The sequence below is a fragment of the Papilio xuthus genome, unplaced genomic scaffold (assembly GCF_000836235.2).
Source record: "Papilio xuthus unplaced genomic scaffold, Pxut_1.1 DF824992.1, whole genome shotgun sequence".
Taxonomy (NCBI): Eukaryota; Metazoa; Arthropoda; class Insecta; order Lepidoptera; family Papilionidae; genus Papilio; species Papilio xuthus.
Window position 1 is genome coordinate 5,700,989 of NW_013533657.1, and position 20,968 is coordinate 5,721,956.

The following is a 20,968-nucleotide window of genomic DNA, read 5'->3' on the forward strand; positions in this document are numbered from 1 at the left end:
GATTTTATTGCATTTCATTATATTTATAAATGAAGGTATTTAAATTACATTTACACATATAATAATTATTATTTGTATATTACTGGCAAATTAAAATAGCAAATAATCTTATTACACTTTTGTTACTAAAGTTATTCTATCTAACAAAATACTGTTCCTACGCAATAAATTTACGAGAAACTAAAAAAAAAAAACTTAATTTTTTATAATAAGATCGTTTATAATAATGCAATATGTTCATTGCCAGTCTTATACACATTAATTTTGCCAAGAAAAGTAACATTTTATAGTAAAAAACAAAGTTTTTCCTCTCTGTCTAATCCTTACTACGTTATATAATCGAATTGTAATCGAACTATACTTAATATAGTCCATTTCAATATAAATAGCGACATTAGTACTTCTATATAGATAAGTCGGACCATTAAGACGACGAGACCATTATGTCGCAATAAATTTTTTATCCAAATTTAAAGAAAAGGTAAATAATTTTATAACTGTAATTTTTTTATGTTGGCAACATTGCAAGTTTTCCGGTAATTTCAAATATTCAAACATTTGCTATCTCTGTCTGATTACATAAAGAATGAAAGAGATAAAAAAACTGTATTCGAATGGAGATTAGCCATTATGTTACGATCACGAGAATGGGTTGAGATTTTTGTCATAATCATCGTCCTCTGCGAAAGGGTTGCTCGGCTCTTTGACGTCATCGTCTGAGAACGGGTTCTTACTTTCATCGTAAGTTTCGTCTTCGAAAGGATTTTTATTCGCTCCGTTGGTTATCGCCGATGATATGTTAGGCGAGACGTTGGGCTCTTGGAATCTGAAAGACATTACAAATTAGTCAAAGTTATGCATAATAATTACGATAATAAATAGAAGGTACTAGTCTGATCTTATAAAATATTAAACATTAAAAAAGAGTCGCTTCAATTTACTTTTACGTACGTTTACGTTACGTCTCTAAGCATTCGGGATCACGTGAATGGACACTTGGGGTCACGTGACTAGACACTTCGTGTCACGTGACTAGGCACTTCGTGTCACGTGACTAGGCACTTCGTGTCACGTGACTAGACACTCCTGGTCACGTGACTACACTTCAATCGGAGCGCCTAGTTAAGTGTATCGCGACAGTATTAGCGACCTAAAATTTTATAAGTAAGCAAATTTCGTATACTCACTTCTTGTTAGCTGCGGGTGAGAGTCGCAGCTTTGGCTGCAGCTGCTGCATGTTGGCCTCCAGACTGGAGGAGTACTGCTGCTGCTCCAGAAGCCGCATCCTGCCTTCAGGCACCGGCACCACCGCAGTGCCTTTCGGCACCTGCTGCTTTACAGTATTTGCCACGAACACTGGAAAAAATATCCAAACTTTTTGATTCTTTGTTTTAAGTGAAAGGGACAGACTAATTGACCAGTTACTATAAGTGAGATGTAGAATACCTGATGACCACATGACATACGAGGATTTCATAAATCTGCTTGTTTTTTTTTTGTATCACTTGGTCTATATAAAAAAAGGAAAAAAAGAGGAATTTCTGAATTAAACTATACTAATAAAGCGTTTAATTTTGTTACTTAATAATCAGTGTTTTGTTTCGCAATACTTTAGATAGATGTTAGTCATTGTATTAGTCATGTTAATTTAATTGAAAAAACGAGTTACTTTGTTTTCTATTAACATTGGTTGTCTTATCAGTGAACATAAAACACTTAAATTATGCTATAAAAATATATTTAACGTTGTTATAAAAAAATAACTCTCGCAGTAATCAAATAAAAATTTAAAAATATTTATTTAATTGTTTTAACAATTTTTTACTTTATATCCTCGATAAAACTCAATAAATTTCTTCTACATTCATACAACTTTACGTACCGTGGGTTTCTGAGACAAAAATCTTTGTATAACATTTTTCATCTTTGACAAAACACAGATATCAATTTGTTTTGTTGTCAGAAACCCACGGTTAGTCAGTACTTTGTTACCTTGTTTACTCTGTCCTTCTTGCAAGCGTAGTTTAGCTTCAGCACCAGGTCCATACGTCTGCTGAGTGGGCGGGGCGAGAGGCGCGAGGGGCGGGTCGGGGAGTGGGGCCACGCCCTCCTGCGCTCCCTCCGTCACCACCGTCAGCTTGTTGAACAGACCACGTCCGAAGTATTCTGATACCACTGCGTATCTGTTAAATAATCATTTAAGGTTAAACTAGCTGTCGCCCGCGACCTCGTCCGTGCGTAATTATAAAAAAAAACTGAATTTGTAGTCTATGTGTTATTCCATACTATTCTACATGTATGCCAAGTTTCAGCACGATCCATTTAGTCGTTCTAGTGATACCTTGAAACAAACATCCATCCATCCATCTAAATATTCGCATTTATAATATTCCTAAGATATCATCATCTTACAACATCTAACTGTCAACTATTTATTTTTCATACATGAGGTTCGATTTAGGAAAGAAAAATCTATCAGAATTTTTGAAACGCTGGCATAAATCCATAATTTCATCTCTACTATTCTTAAAAAAATGAAACAAAATTATTCTTCACGAATATCTTATCAGTGAGTTTATGAAGTACATTAAATAGGTTTCGTAAACAAGAATGTTAGTAAACTCATCTCATTGAAAATCATAATGTTTGCATTATTTTAATCGAATAAAAAGATTTACTTATTGAAGACAAATAAACACATATATGTAATGCAAACAATTGTAATATGAATAGAAAAACATCCGAGTATTGTGTCGTTTTATCAACATCGTCAACAATGTTAAGCAATACGGCACAACTGGTATTTTTTTATAACGAGAAAACTATATAAATCTTTGTGTGTTTGTCAGCTATACCTTTCTAAACTATTCATCATCATCAGCTCATTATATCTCGAAGCCTACCATAAGTTAAGCGTGATTAGGCCATAGTCAACCACACTGGCCCAGTGCGGCATGACTTCACACATATCATGGAATTTCTTCTTAGATACGTGCAGGTTGCATCACGATGTTTTCCTTCACCGTAAGAACTTCTAAACTATTAGATACTAGCTATCGCCCGCGACATCGCCCACGCGGAATTAAAAAAAAGAAAATGAGTAGTCTACGTGTTCTTCCAGCCAAATTTCATCGAAATCTGTTAAGACGTTCTGAAGACAGCTTCAAACATCCACCCATCTAAGCATTTGCTTTTATAATATTAGTAAGATTGGCGTCATTCTTAGGACGCCATTGAATATTTGTGCCCTAAAAATGTTAAGAAATAAACGAAAAAGTATACTATACATTTTGATCTGTAACCGAGTGCTGATATTAGCTTTTCCTTGTTTTTCACAAACAAAAAGATTTTTTTATAGTTTCAATGTTTAAAAGATCAAGAATAAACTGTACATTTTTTTATATTTAACGCAAATAACAGAAACCTTGAAATATATTCAATGTTATATTACTCGTAAATTATATAGATTGCATTAAACTGATAACAAAACTGTGTGTAATATTATATATATATATATATATATATATATAAAAAGTGGTGTTAGTTACACTATTTATAACTCAAGAACGGCTTTACAGATATGGCTGAAAATTGGTGAGGAGGTAGCTTAGAGCCAGGAGACGGACATAGGATGCTATTTATTCTTTTTTTTTTATTATTTTTCAAATTTATGCTTTGACGAGCTGCTTTTCATTAACTTACTAATATTAAAAATGCAAATGTTTAGATGGATGTGATGTGGATAGATGGATGGGTGGGCGACACTAATTAAGTTTTTTTATATATCCACGCGGACGGAGTCGCGGGCGACAGTTAGTTATCTATGAATAATATACAAACATTCATTTTTTTATTTTAATTTAAATTTCGACTTTGAATTAAAATAATCAGTAACGTAATTGTAAAACGTTACAAAATGTCAAAAGTGTTACAAATAATGTAAGACACATACCACTGACTGAGGGTTTCTGACGTCAAAATCTCTTTATAAAAAACTAGCTGTCACTCGCGACTCCGTCCGCGCGGAATTAAAAAAAAACTATTGGTCGCAGCGTAATAGCCTAAAGCCTTCCTCTATAAATGGACAATACAACAAAAAAAAATTCAAATCGGACTAGTAGATTACTGCGGTTAAACAAACAAACTTTACCGCTTTGTAATATTAATATGGATATAGACAAAAATATGTTTTCGACGAGGTTTTAGTCTTAGAAACTCACGGCAATTAAGACTAGGTTACTAATATCCTTAGTGAAGATTCAAGAGAAGAAATATCTCACCCATCGAGGCCTTCATTGGCAATGTTTTGGAAACACCAAGAGAAAGGCGGAATCATAACAAACACGCGCACTCAAACGTTAAACAATTACACGCGACTGTCGATAAGCATTGCCGATGGATTACAAAACTCGTAAAGATAACAAATCGAAAATTAAACACGTCCACTCGCGTTGACGTCCGAAGCGATACTGATTGAAAATTACAATATTTTATAGGTTAAATTAATTATGTTATAGTGTAATGAATATTTGTAAGGATATTAAGATTTTTTTATCTTGAACACTAATATATGTTTACTTTAATTAATATAAACTAGCTGTCGCCCGCGACTCCGTCCGCGTGGATATATACAAAAAATTAATTAGTGTAACCTATGTGTTCTTTCAGACTATGTTCTATACGTATGCCAAATTAATTCGAGATCCGTTCAGCTGTTCTAGAGATATCTTCAAGCACCCATCCATCCATCCACATCATATCCATCTAAACATTCGTATTTATAATATTTGTAAGTTAAATAAAAAGCAGCTCTTCAAGGGATAAATTCGAAAAAAAATTGAATAAATAGTATCCTATGTACGTCTCCTGGCTCTAAGCTACCTCGTCACAAATTTTCACCCATATCGGTAGAGCCGTTTTTGATTTATAAATAGTGTAACTAACACAACTTTCTTTTATATATATAGATGTAGAAAATTATAACTTCCAAGAGTTCATTACAAATGTATTAATTAAAAGTGAAACTTTGTATGGATGGATTAGGTATTTGGAGATATCAACACATTGAAATTAAGTAACCGAATTCCTGCACCAAAATACATACAAAAATATGTCTTATTTGTTTAGTTAAAAAAAGAAGAGATGAAAATTTGAATACTTCATTCATTTATTTAAGAGAAAAAAAACTGTAGTTTTAGTATAAATATTTTTATACATACACATATTTATAATAAATAATGGATTTTTACGCTCGTTGTGTTAAAAATCTCTCGACTCTATATAACAAGAATGTACACTTCAAACTATTATATCTCCGCGGAGCTCGCACACTTGTGTCAACATCAAAATATAGTTTACATTGAATCAAGGTTATCTTTATAAAGAAGGAACAATTTTTCATTATTAATGAACTCATCATCGTCTTTTATTTCAGACTATCTATCGCCCGCGACTCCGTCAGCGCGGAAATAAAACAAACTTAATAAGTAAAAAATGGTCTATACGTATGCCAAATTTCATCGAGATTTGTTCAGCCGTTTTGGAAATACCTTCAAACAAACATCCATCCATCAATCTAAACTTTTGCATTTATGATATTAGTAAGAAGTAAGATTAGGATGGATTGAAAGGCAAGACTTAGAATGAATAGAAATGAATTCTTTATAATATTTAGACCAAGGTTTTCCGGAGTAGAAAAATTGTTCAATAGGCCAGGCCTATGGATCATGTAGAATGGATGTTAAAAAATTAAAATAACTGCTGCTTTCAGAATTATAAGTGGTCTATTTTAGAGTATGAGGAATAAAAATATGAGGGTTCTAAGTGCGACAGTAGTACTGACGGGTCGTGGTCCTTATGCAGTAGTAGTTACAGGTCCTTGTGCAAGTAGAAATTACGGGTCCTGGTCTCTGCATTATTACTGAGTGGTCTTACTGCAGTAGTACTAAGTGGTGGTGGTCCTTGTGCAGTAGTTGTTAGTTGTCCTTGTGCAGTAGTAGTTAGTGGTCTTTGTGCAGTAGTAGTAAGTGGTCCTTGTGCAGTAGTTGTTAGTGGTCCTTGTGCAGTAGTAGTTAGTGGTCCTTGTGCAGTAGTAGTTAGTGGTCTTTGTGCAGTAGTAGTTAGTGGTCTTTGTGCAGTAGTAGTTAGTGGTCCTTGTGCAGTAGTAGTTAGTGGTCCTTGTGCAGTAGTAGTTAGTGGTCTTTATGCAGTAGTAGTTAGTGGTCCTTGTGCAGTAGTTACTTACGGGTCATGGTCCTTGTGCAGGCGGGAGTGCAGTGTCTCGGCAGTATGCGGGGGCGGCGCAGGTGGGCGTGGCGGCGCACATGCCGGGCACTCGCTCTCGCACTCAGAATAACTCTGGAAACAGCTGCAATACACAATACGTATTGTCTTATTGCTACGATACAATATATACCAATGTTAATTAAGTAAGACTAGGTAGGTAATATATTATAGTAAAATTGCTATTTTATTAAGCCCAGGCGCAATGTAATTTTACTTAAGAGTGGTAGAACCCGCTTTAACATCTTCGCACGAATTGGCCAGGTTCGTCCGGTGAAATACCACCACCACACAGAAAACAGGCGTGAAGTAGAAGCAATTCCGCGTTTCGTCTGATGAGTGTGCGTCCCGGAGGCCTAATTTAGTCCTCTTTCCCTTCCCTCCCTTTTCTTATAAGGAAAGGATGGGAAGTGGAAGTGGACTTTCCGGATGAGAGGATGCATGGAAAGAGAAGATATTTTTTTTCTGTGCATCCTCTCCTCCGTCGATTAAAGGTAGGCAACGCATATGCGATTGCGTATGTCTATGGGCAACGGTCACTTCGCTATTTCAGCGATTTTAGGTGGCCGCTCGCTCGTTTGCCACCTTATGATATAAAAAAAAAACTTTTTATAATTATTTACATCATATTTAACAATTAAAAATGATTATAGATTTTATGAAAGGAATCAATAATATTAATCAAATGTAAAAGACAATGTATTTAGTAGTAATGCTACTTAGCGTTAGTTCACTTGATCATTTTAGGATTTAAAAAAAATCATAGTTAAGCAATGAAGACAGATTTGTTAAACCTTTTGAAATTATATTCAAGCACTCACTGTTGATGGAAAGAGTGTTGGCAGAAGAAATGTACGGAGGGTAACGTGAGTGATCCATTGCAAGCAGCGCAGCGGGAACTTTGAAAGGTAATAGGTTCATTCTGGATAACTTCAATCTGACTCTTCATCTTCTCTGTCTCGCTCTTATATTTAGCGGAAAGTTCTCTTTCTCTGTTTATCACCTCCTCTTCTGATTTTAATACATCCATTAAATATCTAAACAAAAGAAAAAAATACTAAAAATTTTTAATCCGAAAATTAAACTTATGAATCCTGTAATAGTTTTTACATCCAAACAAGCAATTATATTTATTATGTTAGAAAGAAAATCCGACACTGTGCCGGTGTACTGGCGCAACACTAGCCTTACTAAAATGTCGACGTGTATGTCCCCTCACTAATCATTCTGACACTTGGTAGCGAAATCACGTCACTCCAAAGGATTCTAATTAATAATGTCTAAAAAACTTACTTGCGCACATCCCCCAGGGTGTATGACTGAGTGCTGGTGAGACAATCGATGACTAGAATTGGTGAGAGAAGTTTCTCACTTGCTGCAAATAAACAACGCTTATATATAACGCTCATAAAAGTATATAAGGACGAAATACACGAATTGAGATATTTTTAGGGTTCCGTATCTCATGGGAAAAAAACGGAACCCTTATAGGATCACTTTGTTGTCCGTCCGTCCGTCTGTCAAGGCTCTTTTTCTCAAAAACGCGTGAAGTTATCAAGCTGGAATTTATTTTATTTATCTTGAGACATACATTTGTTCGTATCCATGTACAGTCATATTTGTTCTCTGTATTACATTTTTTAATCTTCAACTTATATATTTTTCTTCTCTCGTTTCCTAGACCAAAATGTCTATAAATCATATTATCTCTGTTATGTCAAAGATAATGAGTGACAATTTAGGTCTCAGAAACCAACGATTAGTCAATAAATTTAGATAGGTCGTCGTATAAGGATAGATTAAAGCAAATACTATGTTACACAGACACAAACAGCCGGCAGCATTATTAAACACTAGTTTTCACACGCGACTCCGTCCTCGCTGTATTAAAAACTTAGTGAGAAGCTTGTGTATTTACATCTATGCCAAATTTCAGTCAGATCAATACAGCGGTTCCGGAGGTACCTTCAAACATCCATCCATCCATCCATCCAAAGATTCGCATTTATAATATCAGTAAGATATGGGTGGTGTTATATGTACTGACCGAGTACTTGCAGAGGTTCCGGCAGACAGCGTGGTGGGGGCGGGGGCGCCGCGTGCAGCAGGTCGCGCCACAGCTGCGGGCACGCCGCGCCGCGTCGCCGGCACACCTCCAGCGCCACGTCCGCTGTGCCACTGCGCATGTGCAGCGCCAGCGTCGCTCGCCATCTACATACATACATACATACTGTTAGCAAGAAAATCCGACACTGTGCCGATGTACTGGCACAACACTAGTCTTTATAAATGTCGACGTTTGTGTCCCCTCACTAATTCTGACACTTGAACAGAAAAAAAATATTTTCCCTTTCCATCCGGAAAGTCCACTTCCCATTCTTTCTTTATAAGAAAAAGGGTGGGAAGAAAAAGAGAACTAAATTAGGCCTCCGGGACGCACAATCTATGACGTCATCTTACAAAGCTTGAATATATTTACTTACAATTTCTTCTCTTCGTACAAATGCAGTATGCCAATTTTGAAGTCAAACATTTGGCAGATGATCAACATCTGGTCTCTATCGTAGTTGGCCTCGGGGTCTTTCAGCACATTGTACACTTTCAATGCTTTCTGTGATTTGTCATCTGGTTCCGCTTTTGCCCTGTAATTATATAAGTTTTTAAACATATTGCCTATAATTTTGGGTAAAGTATTTCATTATACCAGATCAAAATTCGTAAATCAGTAACTAGTAATTAAATTAAAAATAATCTTATTAATATTAATTTAGATGGATGGATGTCTGTTAGAAGGTATGTCTGGAACAGCTCAATAGATCTTGATGATATTTGGCATAGATGTAGAACATAGTCTGGAAGAACACATCGGCTACTTATTATTTTTTATTTCTGATTGGAGGGCGTAGCAGGCGACTTATAGTTATACAATGATATTTTCACGCCCGTTACACAGAAGGATAGGCAGTGATTATGGATTATTACATCTTCCACATTCTTATATTTACCTATATTTCTTTAATACTTATAACTTACCAGACGTGTATGTAATGTTCTATAAGGGTATTGTAGACTAGACTGGAACACTTAAGGTCTGCGCAGGAGACCATGTGCTCCAGAAACTCTATGAGGTGCTCCGAGTTGTTGAGGAACATGTGTATGTACTCATCGGGAAGAGCCCTATATAACAAATGTCAAATATTAAAATACATTGGTAAAATATAATTCAAAGGTCAACAAACTTTGGTACTAGAATAGTATTATTGGTAACATTTAATAATAATATGTTTTTCAACTGCATATATGGTTGACCGAACATATTTATGTTAATTTTAGTCAAAGTTTTAGACTTTTAGATTGATGACATCTTGATATAAATGAAAAAATACCTGTCAGGCTCTCTGTGAACACCGCTTAAAGAATCTTCATCCACCAGAGGCTTGCTGCGAGGTTTGTAGTCAGTGCATAGTACTGTAAAACATTAATATTGAGATAAAAATCCTTTTTCATAAGCAAAACGATATAGTACAGTCAGCATCGTTCGCGGTACTACAGTTACAGAATTTTTTTTACAGATATCAATTAGGGTGCTAAATGTTCTGATTAAATAAATGAATCTGTAGATTACCAGCACTGATATTGATACATTTACTAACCTGTAACGTTTTTAAAGCATTAAATATGCTCAAAAGAAGAATATAAAGGAATTCTTACAGTGTATGTTATGTTCTAAAAAAAAATTAAATATCATTTCATAACTAAATCCTAAACGACAGAACCGTGGGTTTTCACTCCCGTGGCAGTTATATTGATTCATTTATCGTTGCAATTGTCACTTTAGTGAATTTATGGGGATAAATGCTGAACTGCAAACAAACCTTACTGTACCCTATGTACTTACATTTCAATAGTTTAGTGCTCTCTTTTGGTTCATGCTGAATCAATTTGTGTCCATACTTTTTCATATACATATCTGCATCATCAAACTCCAGATCTGCGATATAATCAAGCGCAGTCTTGTATTCCTTCTTATCTTCCAATACTATTTTAAGATACCAATCGTGTCTTTTGTGGTTCGCGGCTAAAGATAGAGCGTCGTCAACGCTCACTTGACGAACAACCTAGAAAAAGATACATTGACAAATTTAAGTCTCAAATCAAAGACATTCTATGCTATAGACCATGTGCGTCAAAAGTGAAAGAATTTTCAAATTGGTTAAGTAGTTATGGAGCCTATTCAATGCAAACAAACAAAAAACCTGTCTTTTTAATAGTAGTATAAAAATACTAAAAAAAAATTACCAATCAAAATATGAAATTTTACAATAGCCGGCATTTTTTAAATTTCATATTAGTATATTTAGTATAGTGTAATGTATAGTGTATTATTTATTTATTAACTCTTATTATTATTACAAACTATATAAAGACATGACTAAAAGTAATTCACATAACAAGGGCCTTATTGCTATAAGCGATCTTTTCCAGGCAACCCAGTGGGACAAGAGAGACTAACATAGATAGCGGTGTATATAATATACTTACTTTTATAGCAACATCTACATCAAAATCAATAGTTTTATCTTTTGAATTGATGAATTCTTTAAGTTTTCCTTGTTGATCATGTTGGTCAATCTTAACATAACATGTAAGTAACAGAGTTGTATGGTCTTCAGTCGCAAAACCTTTCTTATGTAGTTCCTCTAGATATTGTACCAGTGACTCTAAATGTCTGGATTCTAGATATTTTCGTATTACATATGAAGTTTCCAACCATCCTATAGTTTTAACGTATTGTTCAATTGCACTTTTTAGATCACCCTGTAATTAAAAATATATTAACATAGGAAATATTATTTAATGTAATCCTAATCATTCATGTCATAGCTTTCATTTATTCAAAAACTAGGTGTGGACCGCGACTCCGTCTGCGCAGAACTAAAAAAAACTTTACAAGTAGCCTATGTGTTCCTCTGTTCTACATCTGTGCAAACTTGATCAAAATCTGATGAGCCATTCCGGAGATACCTCCTAACAAACGTCTATCCCTCCATCCATCCATGCAGACATTCGCATTTATAATATTACTAAGTTTGTTACTCTTATTAACGTTATGGTGATTTAAATTTTAAATTATAAAATCGACAGTAATATATTTTATAATAATAATGTACTTTAAACTAATTTGACTAAAATTTGAATAAAATCCTTACCTTACTATATAAATGATCGCCATACTGTTTATAAATCTCCATCAACCCTTCAACATCATAATGCTGGCTGCTCGCTATCCTTATTGCAACATCATAGAGGTTCTTTTTGAATAGCAAAGTCAATTTAGATTGGAGATCCTTCTCTTCAAGAAATATCATCTCTTTGTTCTTTGTTAATATATAAAATGAACCCCATTCGGTTAAAACGGCTTCAATTCCATCGAATGTTTTAGAGAAAACTATAAATTTGTTTTGTATATCTAATATTGTGAGATGATGTGTCTTTGAAATTGTGTTACTTGTGGACGGTACATTTTTCGTTGGCATTTCATTGGTGACTATTATTAAATAATTACGGAACCAATTGATCAGTACTTTCTCACCGGCCAATGCGTAACATGGACCTCTAACTTCGGCTGTATAACAATATATTGCCTGGAATAGACAAATTTGTTTTTTAGATGAAAATTGTGTTTCTAAGTTATGGCACAAGACATTGTTATCGTAAAAGACATTGGAGATTATTGTTCGAGATAAAATTTAAACATCTTCAGACTCAAAATGAGATTCAAATATGTCATAGTTATGCAATTTCCATGGGAACAGTTAGGTAATAAATATATTATGCTCTTGGGACATAAAAGTATATAAGTTGAACCTGGATAAGCGAGTCATTGTCCCGACGGACGACCTCCATAAGTAATTTTACTGGATTGTGATTAAATGTGTAGCATAAACAAGTATTGCTTACATCTGTTGCTGCGACAGTGAAGCATTGCCTGTCAGCGAGCACACTGCACTGTGGCGCAGCGCCCATCGCGTCCAGAGTGATACAGCGCTCCTCACCCAGCCGATACACCAGGGTGGTGGACCGGCTCACCACAAACAACTTGTCCGCACCCCTACACACACCGTCATGTTAAAATCTTCTCTAACAATTTTTGTGAGAAACTAATAATAAAACTAAATCAACTATAGATATAGACAAAAAAATATTGGTACTTATGTAAATTTGTAACTATAAATGGATACTAACTTGAAAGCTAGTCCAGTGATTGGACTAGTACCAGAGTCAGGTAAAGTTTTCATCTTTCCACTGCGCTGTCTGGATATATCGCCACGAAATAATGACACTGAACCATCTTGAAAACCAACTGCAAGGAGATTCTAAAAAAAACGTATTTTGAGATGTACCACTGATAAACCTTCATAGATACACATTTAAAATCTTCATACTATAGGATATCCTTCCGCATTGTCATCTCAACATGAAAACATTCAAATGAATGAGCTTTTAAGGTGGAACACCGCCATAGTCCCTGATTGTACATTCATAATGATAATAAAGAATTAAGAAATATCTATATATGTTTTGTCTTCTTATGAATAATTATGAGCTGCAATAAAATTGAAGTATCACTGTAGTAGTTGTTTTACCTTATTATGTACTGCCAGAGCAGTGGCAGGTGTGGCCCTGAGATGTGAAGGCACTGCTCTTGACACTCGAGTGCATGTTGGATCCCTATCACTCCGTGACCAGTCCCATACTTTAATAAAGGGATTAATTCCTGGATCATCATCCTAAAAAAGAAAAAAGATATTGACTCAGAGCTTATAAAAAATATTTCATGATTGCTAGCCATGGTTATTAGCTGATATTAACATTGTTCCATTCACATTCCTTTGGATATCGGGACCCTTTCAGTCACACTTAAGCTTGGCCACTGAGGTTTTACTAAGTAAGAATCTCACATAATCCTGTTTTCCCCCCTGTGTTTTTTTTGTTTTTAATGAAGACTTCACCCCCAACACACAAAAAAAAACTGACATCAGTTTAGAAACATAAAATAAATGGTATAAAATCCATGCAATGTTAAACTAAAAAAAAATTAATACTCACCCCAATTGTAACTAAGTAAGGATCATGTGGGAGCTGTTGTGCCAATGTTATTGTCAGCTCATAGACCTTGAATGACAGGATCTCCCAAGATCGGGAGATGATGTGAGCCATGCCCGTGACATCGCATATGATGATATGATTATGTCCATTAGTTGTTGCTGACACTGATGTATCCTGAAAATGGAATTTTTAAAAGGAATTGTATCTATGTATCTAGTTTATTGCACATATGGAAATTGTGAACTATTTGTTCATGTTAAAATTAAGTGATATATTTTCAATGCATATTGAATGTTGAAAAGAGACATTGTTGATAAAATTATAACGTGGTTTATAGTAGTAAAATAGTCGTCTAAGGGAAGTCGTCGTTGTGTAAGGGATAAATCAAATTGCGGTTTCACAAGTTACCTGGAGGCATTCTGCAATTTTTCCACCATCAACATTGTTATGCACATCGAAGAACGTAAATCGACGTCTCTAAAATAAAAATACACTTTTAGGATTTCCTTCAACGCTATTTAGATAAAAGTGCGGTTTATGCTGTAAAACCAAATTTAATGAACTACTAAATTTTCTAACAAATCTCATATCTCTATTATATACGTAATGAACACAAAGAATTAACTGACAATCTTTTTTGGTCTACACCATCAATCAATTGGACTATTTAAAAAAATACTTACTTCTAGAAACGCCATTTCATTTGGATTAGCCAAGTAAAAGCATTGTATTGTATGATTAATTTCAAGACTATTTATCTTCTCCACCTACAAAATCCAATTACAATTTTACAATTTTTACAAACACAATAAAATGTCAGATGTCAAAGTTGACATTTCATGAGACTTTTCATTTCACGCAATATCATGTCCGTTGACAGAGTAATCAAACGAGTAAAATTATTGTCAATTGAAAAACTCATACAGAGATTTTTTATAGACTTACAAAATCTGTTAATACGTTAATTTTTTTTTGAAGAAAAACAAGACTGTCAAATGGTTGTTTCATTTTTGTGACATTTTAGGGTGTGTAAAGGTTGGTTTTATTAGCATGTATATTTCCTAAATTGCTATCGTAAAATGCCTAAATATTATAGATTTAGACCCACTTCACCAACACGAAGAATAAAAAGGAATAAAGAGAAGGACAAAGACACCGAATTTTTTAGGTAAGAATTCGATATATACTCTTCGTGATTGTAAATGTTTCGGTAATTTTTTGAATTTATGTTTCTTGATTTTTGTCCTAGTAATTTGATTGCAACTGTTATTTTAATTTAAGCAACATTAGTATTTGTGCTTGGGATTTAAAAATGCCCTTTAACTTAAAAATGTTCAAACGGAAAAATACCTGAAACTCAAACATTTTACGCTGAGCTTATGTGTATGTCCGATTAAACTATAACAACTTTGATTTCTTTTATAGAAATGAAACGGATTTCGAGAGGAACTGGTTGGATTTAACACTAGCATGCCCAGCAACGCCCTCTTGGTATTTACGTCGAATCGCTTGGCGGGAGAGTCATCCACCCCTTATGGGTCTACCACGGCAACTAGCTACGGGTCTTCGAGCCGAATTACAAATCAATAATCGACCAATTTTAGTCTTCAAAATGCCACCAACTTTACGGACTCAGGACATGTTGCGTTTGTTTTAGTTTGTTCTTAAAAAATCTAAATTAATGGTGTTTTTTATGGTTCGTTTTCTTTAGCTCATTTGGCCTTATTGTCCATAAAGATTACATTTATGTACACAATGAAGAAACAAATTCTGTTAATATAAGTTAAAAATATTTATAGTATTTTTATACTTTAAAACAATTTGTTTTCGACATATCGATGTTTTTTTATATATCAATCCAACGGCCAATTTTATTGTATATTTTTTTTATTAAAAATAAATAAACCTATTCGATTTTTATTCCGATTTGATATAAGAATATTTGATATACAATAGCTTCCAATCAATCTAATATTATTATAAATGCGAATGTTTGAATGGATGGATGTTTGTTTCAAAGTATCTCCAAAATGGCTGAACAGACCTAGATGAAATTAGGCACATATATAGAATAAAAACACATGGAAAAACACATGGGCTAATATTTTTCAATGCCGCGCGGACGGAGACGCGGACGACAGCTAGTGAATCAAAGATTGAAAACAGCGATTGAATCTATGCAAACTTGAGACGTCATTTTTCATTGTAATAACCCAGTAATGGTCTTGAACCCGTTCGCGAAAAAACATGTTGGTGACTTTAACATTTTGATAAAAAAAAAGAAAATTGCATTATTAAATGGTAAAATTAAATATTTTCAGGGATTAAAACCTTTTTAAAATCCACGTAAACTTTTGAATAAAGAATTATCCGGTACCGGTGATTGGTGTAATCCCCCGTTTAATATAAAGTGATTAAGGTGTCCTATATTCATGGTAACGAAGGTTCGTAATCCGATGCTGGCTTTTTAAAATATAAAAGCATTACACATGCTTCCGGTACATGTATAAATCTTGCGGAGTTTTACCTCATATCTCAATTTACGCATAAAGATATTACGTTCTTCCATATTACGTTTACAAAAAATAAAAAACGTGAGATTTTTGCTATGATTTGTTTTGAAAATGCTATTGAATAGATTAAAAAACGCAATCGCGGTTACAATTGAAACTGAAATACTTGAAATATTTTAAAGGTTAATCAGTATTCTGCATAACATTTTGGTAAAATTTACTGAATTATAGATTATATAAGTATTTTAAATTGAAAATAATTCTGTTACCTTTTTGTTCTATCATAGATTAAAAAGGTTTTCTGAGATCAAAATCTGTGGAAAAAAATATTTTTTAAGGACTAAATTTTATTTTTCTCAGTTTCTGAGTTTTGAAAAGTGTGTAATGCTCGCATAGTTAATTATAAAACAAAATTTGTATCATAGTTTCAACTAAAAGTTAACTGACCAATTTAACATTTGTATTTTCTGCCTTAAAACAATGTTCTTAAAGTATAAATTACTATGCAAGGGATTTGCGACTATCAGTGCTACGGCGACTACGGCTACGATGTTGCGCGTACCAGGAAATTTGACATGCTCCAATTATAACTACTTGTTTTCAGCTGCAGCCTCATTTATTTTGTTCTGTTTTTAAATTTATTGTTTTACTTTTACGTTCTTTCTGCATTCAATTTTTTTATCTGCGCATTTGGTTTTTTAACTCTAAGTGGATCTAGCGTCATCTCATTCCTTGATGTACTTTTTTTGCATACCATCTATTACTTTCTAGATCAACCCATTTTTTCTTTCCATAAAAAGTATTTATCGTAGCCGAAAGTATTGAAATAATCCAATTTTAAATTTAAACTTTTGGTCCAAATATCGTTTATGGTCCGAAGGTGTCTTTGAAGTTCCAAAGTTCATAATGACTATGTTTTTTTTAAATTGTAAACATAAAAAGTTTAATAGCTTTCTCACAGGCTTTGACTAAAATTCAAAACATAATAGATTTTTCCTAACACCGTAGCAATTTGTAACTGAAATGCGAATTAAAAAGATTCGTCTTGAGTGTTGTTGGAATGTCACTAGATGGCGCAGTTTGCGACCTTAATAAAACATGACAGCAGACTTCTTGTCTTGGCATCATTTTACGACGGAACAAAAGGTGCTATTGTTGTCTCAAGACCGGAGTATTTAATAAAATACTTTTTGTTATAAAATCTCGGTTAATTACATTGTTCACAGTTTATCTTTTCATTCAACAACATTTATTACATCTCAATTAAAGGGTCCGTTTGGAAACTTTACATATACATTTTGAATTGCTTTCAGTGGTCTTTTAAAGTTTCAAATTCCATAAGATTTTGAACAAGTAAATATAAAATACACACATTTGCCTATATATATATATTAACTTTCGACTGCGATTCAGTCCGCTCGGAATTAAAAAAAAACTTAAATAGTTACATCTACGCCATTCATCCGTTTAAGAGATACGTAGTAACAAACATCCATCCAAACATTCACATTCACATTATAAAAGCTAATAAAGATTACATGGATGGATGTTTGTTGGAAAGTATCTCTAGAAAGGGTGTCTTGTTGAAATTTGGCATAGATGTAGAACATAGCCTGGTAGGATAGGCTAACGCGCGAACAGAGTCGCGGGCTGCTACTAGTTTGTAATATAATAAAAATACCATTTATACGAGAAATAGAAATACTTATTTATTATATAATATAACAAACATATACAGTAAGCAATAAGATACTTTACAAGGTATATAATATTATCCCTTTTTTATTTGAAAACTTCGACTTCTTTCACTTTACGATATCTAGTCCCTTAGGATAAATTTATTTTTACACCTAAGTGAAAAAGTTTTCTTTTTCAAGCTCAAGTTTATTTAACTATAGTATCAAATGTCACCATTAAGATGGAATAAAAACTTTGACAACGTAAAAATGCTTAGAAATAAAAGTAGCATTCAACAAATCTTACTAATATTACAAATGTTAAGATGGATAGATGGATTAATGTTTGTTTGAAGGTATCTCCGGAACGGCAACACCGATCTCGCTGAAAATTGGCATAGATGTAGAACATAGTCTAGGAGAACACATAGGCATCTCTAAATCTCTACTCGAGGTGATTATTGACGCAGATTGAGGCAGCTGCGTAAAAATTCTATTCCTATCAGGTAATTGTACTAAAATAATTGAATTTTACACAAAATTTAAATTCAAAAACGTTTGCTGTAAAATACCTTACGTTCGAACAAACATTTTTAATTGGGACCTTGTCAAATTTTATGCGACGTTAACTTTTGCTTACCTACGTGAAATTTTTATACATATTTTACACTGAATATTGTTGGATAAGAAAAATCCAATTACATTAAAATGAAATCAAATACAAACATAGATATTATACATAGTGCTTATTGTGCAAAATGTTAACCATTTTTTAGTTTTCACACAAAACAATGATTTTATAAAGTTAAGTAAAAATATCTTACTAACTGATGATGGATGAACGGATATTTGTTAGGAGATATCTCCAAAACAGCTGCATGGATCTTCGTGAAATTTGACATAGATGTAGAATGTCTGGAAGAACACGTAGGCTACTAATTAAGATTTTGTAATGCCGCGCGGAGTCGCGGACAGCTAGTAACTTTTACTTAGATCGCTTTGCCGAGACGAAATTAATTCGAAGACGTAGATAAAGTTTATGTCAGAGCCAGTAAAACTGTTGCCGCGAGTTACGAAGGCACAAAGTTATAGCTGGCACTGAGCCCAAGCTATACAAACGTGTGTAAATTCACGCGCAGCGACATTCCCATGTCTACCAAACATAAGTAACTAACCAAGAAACTTATTTGAATTTCTCTTTGGTATATAATACTAGGGTAATATAGTGTTAATATGGATGGCTGATGATATTGCAACGGCTTAATATTTTTATAAAAAATTACTTATACGTATAATAAAAGACATTATTTATCTCCATTCTTTACTGATTTTATAAATAAACTAGCTGTCGCCCGCAACTCCGTCCGCGAGGGATTAAAAATAGATAGAAGCCGATTCTCAGACCTACTCAATATGCTCACAAAATTTCATGAGAATCGGTCAAGCCGTTTTGGAGGAGTTTGGGAACGAAAATTGTGACACGAGAATTTGTTTGGATGTACGGATGTTTGGTAGCTCCAGAACGGCTGCATGGACCTCCCTGGAATTTGGCTGAGATGTAGAACATTGTGTTAACGGAGTCGCGGGCGACAGCTAATTTGAAACAACAAAGATCTCCAGTATGTAAATAATTTATAACAGTTTGTCTATAGACAAAGACTCACTGGCTGGTTATTATTTAAACAATGTTTATAAAAAAATTGTTAAAAGAATTTGGGAAACTGATTCTTGGCTTTTGGCCAACACCTGCAGACTGCGCCATTGGATATGCAGCACGTTTAAGATCAATAACGCGTGTACATTGTACGTAGCTGTTGTATTCAATATTAATGTATAAAATCTACTTTTCTCAAAAATGTTTATGGACTTGTAATTTATGATAACACACTCATGTAACTAGATTTTTTTGACGCCGTGGTTCTAACTACACTGTATTTGACTTTCGACTAAAATAATGAAAAATAAAAAAATGCTAAATACTTACTAAGCTAGCGCGTACCATCTTTCGACCAAATCTCCACTTCACCAGGTGGGATCGTGGTCAAGCGCTAGCTTATAAAACGTAAAAAAAGACGATATTTTTTTTAACATATCTAACGGCTTTATAACGGCAGGCTTTCAATGAATTTCAATTTTAATTTTTTTTAAACGACAATATTTTTTTAGAAATTATATTCTCATATCGCGGAAAAGACCATTAACTTTTGGGATCACAATAAAAAGAAATAAATCATATTCAATGTAATACAATAGACAAAAAACTATGACAAAAAGTATCTATAAATTATAATTGTTATTTTATATCAGGTCGAGTTATGTTAGATATCAAATGCCAAGATTATGCGAACTAATTACAATTGCGGTAAGCCGAAGCTTCCAACAAGAATGTAAAGGTGAGATCACATTACTGTATGTTTACTATAATATATTATATATTTTTTTATATATGTATTATACATTTATCCTATGTGTTATTCAATATTTTACAAGCTGCCAGCTCTTCGGCCCCCTGTGATGCCAATTAACTTTTTTGACTTACTGTATGTTATTAATACTGTTGTATATGGATGCTAGCGTCTGTAATATCTACAATTATTTTACGACGTGAAATATTTTTTTTCCTTTGTAACGAACAAACTCAAACATTCAAAAGTAAGCTTTTTGTTTATGACCTATAAAATGAATAGGCATACAGGATACAAGACCTGTTTTTTCCAGAGAGGAATGCTTTATTCATACTCCGCGCCCCGGGGGGAGGGGACGCGGTAGTTATGTGGGATTCGCCTCCATAGCGGAGGCATACCCACTAAACCTCTCTGTTCCTCCAACGCATCAGGACGGGGCCACGGGCACGCTTTCGCTCTCATCCCCGGCTCACAGCATACGAGACCTGGATGCAACACGCCCGATTAGAAAAACACTACCTTAACCTTCCAATACCTACACTTGGATGATTTGATGCCTCAAGCCAATTGTGCTGTACACCGCCATGTGACAGATTCTTCACCAAGTTCGAATTTGCTATCCATCTCTGATTACAATCTATGAGATAACAAGGTATCTACGGATTTTACCGAGGCAGATATAGTATGAAAAATCTACACTGAGCCAATGTTTAAGACTATAAATGCTGAATTAAGTGGTAATTCTTAGTAATTAAAATATAAATTGTCTTGATTCAGTCCGCATTGCGGACTTGTCTCATGAATCATGATTTATTTCGCCCTCAACGTTCTGTTACGACGCAAACAATATTAACTTGCCTCAACATTGGTTAAGCAAATTTTGTCCGAGAATCGTTAATTGTCCTTACAAAAGATTTTGTTATTCAAGAATAATTTAAACATGTAATGATTTAAATCAGTCGAAAAATTGATTGATTTTATA

The 20,968-nt window shown here is 33.9% G+C and overlaps 2 protein-coding genes across 2 annotated transcripts; one reads left to right on the forward strand and one right to left on the reverse strand.

Annotated features, from left to right (window-relative positions):
• Nucleotides 1-216: 216 nt before the first annotated feature.
• Vps11 (vacuolar protein sorting 11) lies at nt 217-14,217 on the reverse strand. Its single transcript, XM_013324685.1, has 19 exons — nt 14,076-14,217; nt 13,801-13,869; nt 13,393-13,566; nt 12,930-13,073; nt 12,529-12,659; nt 12,244-12,394; nt 11,493-11,927; nt 10,825-11,100; nt 10,181-10,400; nt 9,669-9,750; nt 9,316-9,459; nt 8,766-8,924; nt 8,330-8,493; nt 7,576-7,657; nt 7,104-7,319; nt 6,245-6,367; nt 1,993-2,183; nt 1,188-1,356; nt 217-826 (listed from the first exon to the last, which is right to left on the reverse strand). The coding sequence occupies exons 1-19, from the start codon at nt 14,088-14,090 to the stop codon at nt 640-642; spliced, it is 3,132 nt and encodes a 1,043-aa protein (XP_013180139.1). The 5' UTR covers nt 14,091-14,217; the 3' UTR covers nt 217-639.
• A 143-nt stretch (nt 14,218-14,360) lies between these two features.
• On the forward strand, nt 14,361-15,236 carry LOC106126816 (uncharacterized). Its single transcript, XM_013324686.1, has 2 exons — nt 14,361-14,560; nt 14,818-15,236. Exons 1-2 carry the CDS (start codon nt 14,472-14,474, stop codon nt 15,047-15,049), a joined length of 321 nt encoding a protein of 106 aa, XP_013180140.1. The 5' UTR covers nt 14,361-14,471; the 3' UTR covers nt 15,050-15,236.
• Nucleotides 15,237-20,968: the final 5,732 nt, after the last annotated feature.

Bases quoted from the DNA above. Each gene is read 5' to 3' on its own strand.
- Vps11 (XM_013324685.1), bottom strand. The intron at 11,928-12,243 runs GTAAGCAATACT...TGTCTATTCCAG, and splicing joins TCACTGTCGCAGCAACAGAT to GCAATATATTGTTATACAGC. The intron at 9,751-10,180 runs GTAAGTACATAG...AATGTTTTACAG, and splicing joins GAGCACTAAACTATTGAAAT to TACTATGCACTGACTACAAA.
- LOC106126816 (XM_013324686.1), top strand. From the start codon at position 14,472: ATGCCTAAATATTATAGATTTAGACCCACTTCACCAACACGAAGAATA. The intron at 14,561-14,817 runs GTAAGAATTCGA...TTTCTTTTATAG, and splicing joins AAAGACACCGAATTTTTTAG to AAATGAAACGGATTTCGAGA.